Source organism: Belonocnema kinseyi, chromosome 2, assembly GCF_010883055.1.
Source record: "Belonocnema kinseyi isolate 2016_QV_RU_SX_M_011 chromosome 2, B_treatae_v1, whole genome shotgun sequence".
NCBI classification, from domain to species: domain Eukaryota; kingdom Metazoa; phylum Arthropoda; class Insecta; order Hymenoptera; family Cynipidae; genus Belonocnema; species Belonocnema kinseyi.
In genome coordinates, this window is record NC_046658.1 from 113819189 (window position 1) to 113829867 (window position 10679).

Consider the following 10679-nt stretch of genomic DNA (forward strand, 5'->3'; position numbering starts at 1 on the left):
ATTTATAAACAAATGCAATTATTCTCTCAACAGGGGAACGTGAATCAGTCCAGAAGAAAACGTTTCAAAAATGGGTGAACTCCCACCTCGTCAGATGTTCCTGTCGGATCGGCGATCTCTATGTCGACCTGCGGGACGGAAAAATGTTAATAAAACTCCTAGAAATATTGTCCGGAGAACGGTTGCCCCGACCAACGAAAGGCAAGATGCGTATCCACTGTTTAGAAAACGTGGACAAAGCACTGCAATTTTTACGTGAACAGAGAGTCCATCTCGAAAATATGGGATCTCACGATATAGTGGACGGCAATCCTCGTCTCAGTTTAGGTCTCATCTGGACTATTATTTTACGATTCCAAATCCAGGACATTACGATTGAAGAGGCCGACAACCAGGAAACAAAATCTGCAAAGGACGCGCTGCTTCTATGGTGCCAAATGAAAACAGCCGGCTATCACAACGTGAATGTGAGAAATTTCACGACTTCGTGGCGCGACGGCTTAGCCTTCAATGCCATTATTCACAAGCATCGTTCAGACTTAATTCAGTTTGATAAGTTGTCCAAGTCCAATGCCATTTACAATCTCAATAATGCATTCAATGTCGCCGAGGACAAACTGGGCCTCACGAAACTTCTCGATGCTGAAGATATCTTCGTCGATCATCCGGATGAGAAGTCAATCATTACTTACGTCGTTACGTATTACCATTACTTCTCGAAGATGAAGCAAGAAACGGTGCAGGGTAAGAGAATCGGTAAGGTCGTTGGAATTGCAATGGAGAACGACCGTATGATCCACGAGTATGAAAGCTTGACCAGTGAATTGCTCCGATGGATTCAGTCCACGATTGAGGCACTTGGCGATCGTCGCTTTGCCAATTCCCTGACTGGTGTTCAATCCCAGCTCTCTCAATTCTCCAACTATCGTACCGTCGAGAAGCCGCCAAAGTTCGTCGAAAAGGGTAACTTGGAGGTGTTGCTCTTCACTCTTCAGTCAAAGATGCGCGCCAACAATCAGAAACCCTACACGCCCAAAGAGGGCAAAATGATTTCAGACATCAACAAGGCCTGGGAGCGACTGGAGAAGGCCGAGCACGAACGAGAGTTGGCGCTTCGTGAAGAGCTGATTCGCCAAGAGAAATTGGAGCAATTGGCGGCGCGATTCAATCGAAAGGCAAGCATGCGAGAAACCTGGCTCTCAGAAAATCAAAGACTCGTCTCACAGGACAACTTTGGTTTCGATCTTGCTGCTGTGGAAGCCGCGGCCAAGAAGCACGAAGCCATCGAAACCGATATTTTCGCTTACGAGGAACGAGTCCAGGCCGTGATGGCAGTCTCGCAGGAACTGGAGGCTGAGAATTATCACGACATAGAGAGAATCAATGCCCGAAAGGACAATGTTTTGCGATTGTGGAATTATCTCCTCGAATTGTTGCGCGCCAGGAGACTGAGACTCGAGTTGTCACTCCAGCTTCAACAGAACTTCCAGGAGATGTTGTACATCCTCGACAGCATGGAGGAAATTAAGAATCGTCTCTTGACCGACGACTACGGAAAGCACTTGATGGGAGTTGAAGATCTGCTCCAGAAACATTCACTCGTCGAGGCGGACATCAATGTTTTGGGCGAGAGAGTGAAAGCTGTTGTTCAGCAGAGTCAGCGATTCTTGGAACAGGGTGAGGGTTATCGTCCCTGCGATCCAACAATCATTGTCGAGCGTGTTCAGCAACTTGAGGACGCATACGCTGAACTCGTTCGTTTGGCAGTTGAGAGACGTGCCCGACTCGAGGAATCGCGCAAACTCTGGCAGTTCTACTGGGACATGGCTGATGAAGAGAACTGGATTAAGGAGAAGGAACAGATTGTTTCTACTGGTGATATCGGTCATGATTTGACAACAATAAATTTATTGCTCTCAAAGCACAAGGCTCTACTAAACGAAATACAGTCGCACGAAACGCAGATGATGTCCGTTGCCGATATCGGCGGTGAGCTAGTTCGTCAACAGCACTTTGGCGCTGATCGTATTCAAGAGAGACTCAAGGAGATCCTCGGAATGTGGAATCATCTACTGGATTTGGCTGCTTTCAGACGAAAGCGACTCGAGGAGGCAGTTGACTACCATCAACTCTTTGCAGACGCTGATGATATTGATATTTGGATGCTGGACACACTACGTCTCGTATCATCGGAAGACGTCGGCAGGGACGAAGCGAATGTCCAATCTTTGTTGAAGAAACACAAGGACGTTACTGACGAATTGAAGAATTACGCCTCCACAATCGAACAACTTCACCAACAGGCGTCTCAACTCGGCGAACAGGATGCCAAGTCGCCCGAGGTTTTGGAGAGACTTGCTTCGATCGATTCCAGATACAAGGAACTTCTGGAATTGGCTAAGCTGCGAAAGCAGAGACTCCTTGACGCACTTTCTCTCTACAAACTATTCAGCGAATCCGACGGTGTGGAGCAATGGATCGGTGAAAAGAACAGAATGCTCGACACAATGGTACCTGCGAAGGACATCGAGGATGTTGAGATCATGAAGCACCGATACGATGGCTTCGAAAAGGAGATGAACGCGAATGCTTCTCGTGTGGCCGTTGTTAATCAACTCGCACGACAATTGCTTCATGTTGAGCATCCCAACTCGGAGCAGATTGTTGCTCGGCAGAACGAGCTGAATCAGAAGTGGGCAGAACTCCGTGACAAGGCGGAAGGAAAACGCGAGGCTTTGAACTCTGCTCATGGCGTCCAAACATTCCACATTGAGTGTCGCGAGACGGTCTCTTGGATTGAGGATAAGAAGCGCATTCTGCAACAGACTGACAGTCTCGAGATGGATTTGACTGGTGTCATGACCCTGCAGCGTAGACTCAGTGGAATGGAGCGTGACTTGGCAGCTATTCAAGCTAAGCTCGATGCCCTGGAGAAGGAGGCGCAACTGATTGAGCAAGATCATCCGGAAGAGGCGGCTGTTATTCGCGAGAGAATTACCCAGATTCAGACAATCTGGGAGCAATTGACTCATATGCTGAAGGAGCGAGACTCGAAGTTGGAAGAGGCTGGTGATCTGCACAGATTCTTGCGAGACCTTGACCACTTCCAGATCTGGTTGACAAAGACCCAGACTGATGTTGCCAGCGAGGACACGCCTACCAGTTTGGCTGATGCCGAGAAACTGTTGACTCAACACCAGAACATCAAGGAGGAGATTAACAATTACACGGATGACTATCAGAAGATGATGGAATATGGAGAGACATTGACAAGTGAGGCTGGCGATGGAGATACGCAGTACATGTTCTTGAGAGAGAGGTTGAATGCTCTGAAGGAGGGATGGGAAGAACTCCACCAGATGTGGGAGAACAGGCAGAATTTGCTCTCCAATTCACTCAATCTTCAGATCTTTGATCGCGACGCTAGACAGGCGGAAGTCTTGTTGTCACAGCAAGAACACTTGCTGACGAAGGACGAGACTCCAGTTAGTTTCGAGCAGGCGGAAAATCTGATCAAGCGTCACGAAGCTTTCATGACGACGATGGACGCCAATGACGAGAAGATCAATTCGGTGGTTCAATTTGCTGGGAGGTTGGTTGACGAAGGACACTTTGCGGCCGACAAGGTGAAGAAGAAGGCCGAGAATATCAATGAGCGTAGGAGTGTCAATCGGGAGAAGGCTAATCAGCTCATGGAGAAGCTGCGAGATCAACTTCAGCTGCAGATGTTCTTGCAGGATTGCGAGGAATTGGGAGAGTGGGTTCAAGAAAAGCATATCACCGCCCAAGACGAGACTTACAGAAGTGCAAAGACTGTTCACAGCAAGTGGACCAGGCATCAGGCGTTCGAGGCCGAAATTGCGAGCAACAAAGATCGTCTCCAGCAACTGCAAGAATCGGCGAATGAGTTGATCCGAGAAAAGCCTGAATTGTCAGAGATTATTACTCCTAAAGTGGCCGAATTGGCTGATTCGTTTGGGGAGCTTGAAGTTACGACTCATGACAAGGGAGAGCGATTGTTTGACGCTAATCGTGAAGTTCTGATTCATCAAACTTGCGATGACATTGATTCGTGGATGAATGAATTAGAGAAACAGATTGAGAGCACTGACACTGGAAATGACCTTGCATCTGTGAACATTCTAATGCAGAAGCAACAAACGATTGAGACCCAGATGGCTCTGAAGGCCCGTCAAGTCACGGAACTCGACAAGCAAGCCGATCACTTGCAACGCACCGTGCCAGAAGACAAAATGGAGGAGATCAAATTTAAGAAGGAGAAGGTTGCTCAGAGATTCGAGCAGTTGAAGGCGCCTCTGTTGGGTCGCCAGCGGCAACTCGAAAAAAACAAGGAAGCCTTCCAGTTCAGACGAGATGTCGAGGACGAGAAATTATGGATTGCGGAGAAGATGCCGCAGGCGACGAGCAGTGAGTACGGAAATTCGCTCTTCAATGTTCACATGTTGAAGAAAAAGAATCAGTCGCTGCGCACGGAAATCGACAATCACGAGCCCCGAATCAATTCGGTGTGCAATAACGGCCAGAAGTTGATCAGCGAGGAACACGAGGACACGCCAGAGTTCCAGAGACTCATATCCGACCTGAATGAGAAGTGGCGAGAACTGAAGGACGCGATTGATGAGAGAAACAGCAATTTGTTGCAGAACGAGAAGGCCCAGCAGTACTTCTTTGATGCGACCGAGGCCGAGTCCTGGATGAGCGAGCAGGAATTGTACATGATGGTAGAGGATCGTGGAAAGGACGAGATCTCTGCTCAGAATCTGATGAAGAAGCATGAATCATTGGAGCATGCGGTAGAGGATTACGCTGAGACTATTCGTCAGTTGGGAGAGACATCGAGGCAGCTCATCAATGATCAACATCCGCTGGCTGATCAGATTGCTGTGAAACAGTCGCAGGTGGACAAATTGTACGCGGGTCTCAAAGATCTGGCTGGCGAGCGTCGCGCTAAATTGGACGAGGCACTTCAGCTCTTCATGTTGAATCGTGAAGTGGACGACCTGGAGCAGTGGATCGCGGAGCGAGAATTGGTGGCAGGAAGTCATGAGCTCGGACAAGACTATGATCATGTGACTCTCTTGTGGGAGCGATTCAAGGAATTTGCTCGGGACACTGAAGCAATTGGTTCCGAGAGGGTTGACGCTGTGAATGGAATTGCTGATTCGCTGATTGCCACCGGACATTCAGACGCAGCTACAATCGCCGAATGGAAGGATGGATTGAACGAAGTCTGGCAGGACTTGCTTGAGTTGATCGAAACACGAACCCAGATGTTGGCAGCGAGTCGAGAACTTCACAAATTCTTCCATGACTGCAAGGATGTTCTTGGCAGGATTTTGGAAAAGCAGAATGCAATGTCTGATGAACTGGGACGTGATGCTGGTTCTGTTTCGGCCTTGCAACGTAAACACATTAATTTCATCCAGGACTTGTCGACTCTTCAGAGTCAGGTCTCGCAGATTCAGGAAGAATCGGCCAAGTTGCAGGCTAGTTATGCTGGCGAAAAGGCGCGAGAGATTACGAATCGGGAAGCAGAGGTTGTGGCAGCATGGAATAATTTGCAGTCGCTCTGTGAAGCGAGAAAAATGAAATTGGAAGACACTGGCGATCTCTTTAGATTCTTCAATATGGTGAGGACACTGATGATTTGGATGGACGATGTTGTTCGGCAGATGAACACCTCGGAGAAACCGAGAGACGTGTCGGGTGTTGAGCTCCTGATGAATAATCATCAGAGTTTGAAGGCTGAGATTGATACGCGAGAGGATAATCTTATTTCTTGTATTAATCTTGGAAAGGATCTGTTGGCTCGGGATCACTACGCGAGTTCGCAAATTAAAGAGAAACTGACTGCACTCAATGATCATAGAAACGCACTTCAGCATCGATGGGAGGAGCGCTGGGAGAATCTGCAGCTTAGTACGTATTTTTGTATTAATCAGGAAGATGACGACTTGGCCGGGAAACCGAAAATTTTTTTGACCGGGAATTGAATTAAAAAACTGGGTATCTATTTCTAATTGTAGCAAACTTCAAGTTTTTCATCATTTTTTAAAATAATTTTGATCAATTCAGAGAAGTTATTTCTACTTTATCATCAACAGTTGCAGGGCACGTGCGTGAAAAAAATTATCTTTCTTATTTTAGGACAGGAAGTTTCGATAAAGAATTTTATAATTCCACTTATTGGAACATGGAATTTTTTTTACATGAAACGAGAGTTTTTTTTAATGAATTAAAACTGGGATTTAGAAAAAAGGAGTTTGAAAACTCTGCTCCAAGTCAAAATTCGTCAACATTTAAAAGTTGCTGCTTCCAAATTTTAGAAAAAGAGAGTACTTCCAGTAGTGTTTAGAGTAGAAGTAGTATTTCAAAGTGAAAATATTTCTGAATTATAACATAAGTTTTTTTAAAACATTTTTCGTTGGGAATTTACCTTTTTTTCTTAGAGATTCAACTACATGCACTTAAAAGCTAATCTCTTTTGTTAAAAATTAATTTTGCTGTTTGGCCGATACCTCATTTCAAATGAAAATTCATCTCTTCAAAAATTTAACTACTTTCTTGAAAATCAATTTTTCAACTAAAAGTCTAACTATTCCAGCAGAAAAAGTAACTATTTTTAAAAATCCGATTTTTTTTATTAAGAATTAGATTTTTGACGAAAAATTCAACTATTCTATTTTTAGTTAAAACGGTAACTTTTTTAGATGCATATTTAACTATTTAGTTAAAAATCGATATTTTTAACTAAAAATTAAACTTTTTTTGAAAATCCATGCAATTTTTGGAAAATTTGTCTTTTTTGTAGAAAATTGATCTTATTGGTTGAAAATTAATACTTTTCGTAAGGTATAAAATTCAAATATTCCAGTCGTAGATTCATAATTTTACTTGAAAATTCATCAGTTTGGTTCAAAGTCAATTTTTCATCTGAAAATTTAACCGTTCTATTTCAGGTGGAAAATTTACCTATCTATTTCAAAATTGAACAATTTGAATGTAAATTTGTCTTTTTTAATTGAAAATTCACGTATTTTGTTTAAAAAAAAAATTTTTTGGTAGAAAATCGATTTTTTGTAGAAAATTTTTTTTCCTTTTAAAATTTTCCTTTTTGGTTGCAAATTTAAGTATTTTAGTAAAATATTCATTATTTTAGTTTCAAATTCAACAATTAGGTTAAAAGTAAATTTATACGGTTGGAAAATAAACTTATTTTTTGAAAATAAATTTTTTTATGAAATATTTATAATTACAATAAAAAATTCATTTGTTTAGGTAAAAAACGAGCTATTTTGTTGAAAATTTATTTATTTTTTTGTTGAAATTCTTTTTTTTTCTTAAACTGAAAATAAAAATATTATTCCAGTTAAATAATCCATTATTTTAGTTAACATTTTTTTTTTGCTTAATTATTGATTTTTTGACCCAACATTTATTCAATTTTTGGTTGAAAAATGATCTTTTTTGGTTGAAAATTCGTCTTTTTGCTTCAACATTGATTTTCTTAACTTAAAACTTAATTATTTAAGTTTTAGTTGACAATTTATCTTTTTTAATAAAAATATTTTTGTTTCGTTTAAAAATTATCCACTTTAATTGAAAATTCATCTTTTTTGTGTGAACTAATTTTCGTAGTTGAAAATTAATATTTTGGTCAAAAATTCAATTATTCTAGTTAAATATTCATCATTCCAGTTAAAAATGTATCTTTCTGGTTTAAAATTCAACTGTTTCAGTTAAATATTTACAATTTTACTGGAAAATTCATCAATTTAAAAAAATACATAACTACTATTTTTTTAAAGTTTTTTTTTTTTGGTGGTCAACTGCAAATGTTATTATTTCGTTTTTGGTTGAAAATTATTATTTTTTTAGTTCAAAATTCAACTGTTTGGTTGAAAACTTGTCTTTTTTAATAAAAAATTTATCTATTTGAAATAAAAATTCATGTGTTTTGTTGAAAAATTGTATTTTTAGATAGAAAATTAATCTTTTTGTTTAAAAATTAATCATTTTGGTCAAATTTAAGTGTTTCAGTTAAATATTCATAATTTTAGTTTCAAATTAATCCTTTTGGTTACAAATTAAACTATTCCAGTTGAAGATTTATGACTTCGTATGAGAATTCATCACTTTGGTTGAAAATTGAAATATTTTGTTGAAAATATGTTTTTTTTTTGCATTGTTGAGATTAATTTTTTTTCAACTGAATGTTTATCTATTTCATTTCTTATACAAAATTGATATTTTCTATTGGAAAATTTAAATATATATTTTTTAATTAATTTATTTTGCAATGTTTTGCTCTTTTGTCTTAAGTGATATTTAGAATGAACATCGTTAATTAAAATAAATGTTTGTATTTTGCTGAAAATTTCCGCTGAAACGCCAACCTGATTAGTTATATTGTTTAGAATTTGTTTTTACATTTGAGATACTTATCGGGGTTTTTTTAATAGTTCTGGAAGTATATCAGTTCGCGAGGGACGCAGCGGTTGCTGAGGCATGGCTAATTGCTCAGGAACCGTACCTTATGAGCCAAGAACTTGGGGTAAGTACTTTTAGTTTCATTTATCATATAGTATTTTTTTTTTAGTTTTTGAGGTAGTATGTACTCAGTAACTGGATTTTCATTACTTTAGCACACCATTGACGAGGTAGAAAACCTGATTAAGAAGCACGAGGCATTTGAAAAATCTGCAGCTGCACAGGAAGAAAGATTCAGTGCCTTGGAACGATTAACAACGGTAAGAAATTTATTGTCATTTTTAACAGTTAATGAAAAAATATTTTACTCAAATTAATAAGTTCGCTTTAAAAATATAGAGTGGGTGCATTTTTCCGAAGAAAATTGTCATAAATATAATACATTATTCAGGGTGACCGCTGCGACCGCAAAACCGGGAAATGACACTAAATTTATTTTTTGACCAGGAATTTTACAAATTTATAGAAAAAAAAAAATCTGTCCAACTTTGGTTGCAACCGTTTTTTAAATAATTAGTTAAATTGTTATCTTTTTAAATTATGATCAGCTTAGAATGCGTAATTCGAATATTTTTCATTTTGGATTTTAATTTTCAAGCGCACATTTTAATTTTAATACTTTTAAAATGCAGTTTTAAAGACTTGAACAATTAAAAACTAGAAGATTTTGGATCTGTTTAAAATGTTAGAATTTGCATAGATTAGCGTTAAAAATTAAACTGTTGAACTTAGAAAATCTTCTTGGTTAAACAAGTGTAAACCCCCAATTGAAGTTTTATAAACTATTTTCAATTTTAAAATAAATATTAAAATAGTCCATCTTTAAACCATTCAATTAAAAAAAAATAATGAAGTAAAAGAAAGATTACTTATTAATTAGAAATATCTGACTGTTCATTCAAAATCAGTGATTACAAACTAAATATTCAAAACCAAACAAAAAGACTAAACATTGTACGTTACAATTTTAACCGTTCTGTTTAAGCAAATTAAATTTGTAACTCAAGTTGTTGAATTTTGATATTTAAATAAAAATTAAACACCTATATAGAAGTTTATCATCGAAAATGATTTTTATTTCGAAAAATTAATTTAAAGACAAATTTTAAATGATTAAAAAAATTATCAAAAATAAATATGGAAGATTTTAGGTAATTTTTGTTTTAATTTGGCTGGATTTAAACAAAAACTTGTAGGAAAAATTTAACAAAAAATTTCACTCATTTAAAAAGATGCTTAGAAGTTCTGAAACAACTTTTAAATAATTTAAAATTTGAAGAAATTTGAAAACTCAGTTTTACATTTTTTTAAATTAATCTAAAGCTTGAGAATATTTCAAAGCTTTTTATTTTAAACAAGCCACTTATTTTAGTATAATATAAAAAAGACGGAAAGTGGAAAAAAGTTATAAATTTGTGAAAAAAATGTGAAAATTCAAGAATTGTGGTTTATGAAAAAGGAAAGTTTTTTGATTATCTGGTAAAAATATTGCAGTAAGATATAACTTATTTAAATCGATAGATTTATATATGGTCTGAAGGTTTATTTTTAATCATTCAAACTTTTGAGAATTTTGGAAGTGTTTTTGTTTTCAATTAAACGAAAGTTCATTGTTGTTTTCCTCTTAGACTAGTAAATAAAAGAAATGGAAATTCTCTTCCAATTTGTGATAAAAATCACAAAAATATAATGCTTTTGTTGACAAAATCTTATCAATTAAAGCCAAGGAATTTCTGTAAGAGGTACTATAAACATTTTTAAAGAATAATAAATTTTCAGTAAAAATGTTAAGAAATTTGAATTTTCGAAGTGCAAGAAACTCTGTTGTAAATGAAAAAAATACATTCCAAAAAACCTTTAAATGTTTACAACAGGCCTCTATTGCAAAATTTGGATTTTAAATCTGACCACGAAGTTTGCAATTTTCTAAAAAAAGTCCCTATTGTTCTTAGGACGTCAGAATGTTTTATTTTCCAAGAAAATAAATATCTGGAAGCGAAAGCGACTCTGTTCTAAATAAAAAGAATTAAATTCCAAAATAGCTGTAAGGTTTTTTATAGGCCACCATTGTAAAAGGGGGAGGGTCGGTAAGGCCGGTTTTTGGCCTAATTTATTTTTGGACCAAAAAATCTGAAAAAATCATGGTAGTATCTTATAAGTATCCCGAG

At 37.6% G+C, this 10679-nt stretch overlaps 1 protein-coding gene across 7 annotated transcripts in view; it reads left to right on the forward strand.

Annotated features, from left to right (window-relative positions):
- Positions 1-10679, forward strand: part of LOC117167002 (spectrin beta chain) — a 73700-nt gene that overhangs the window by 38980 nt on the left and 24041 nt on the right. For all 7 annotated transcript variants that reach the window (XM_033351536.1, XM_033351537.1, XM_033351533.1 and 4 more), the window contains exons 3-5: positions 34-5940; positions 8484-8575; positions 8667-8771. In XM_033351536.1, coding sequence (XP_033207427.1) covers positions 34-5940; positions 8484-8575; positions 8667-8771 — 6104 coding nt within the window. The remainder of the gene's footprint in view (positions 1-33; positions 5941-8483; positions 8576-8666; positions 8772-10679) is intronic.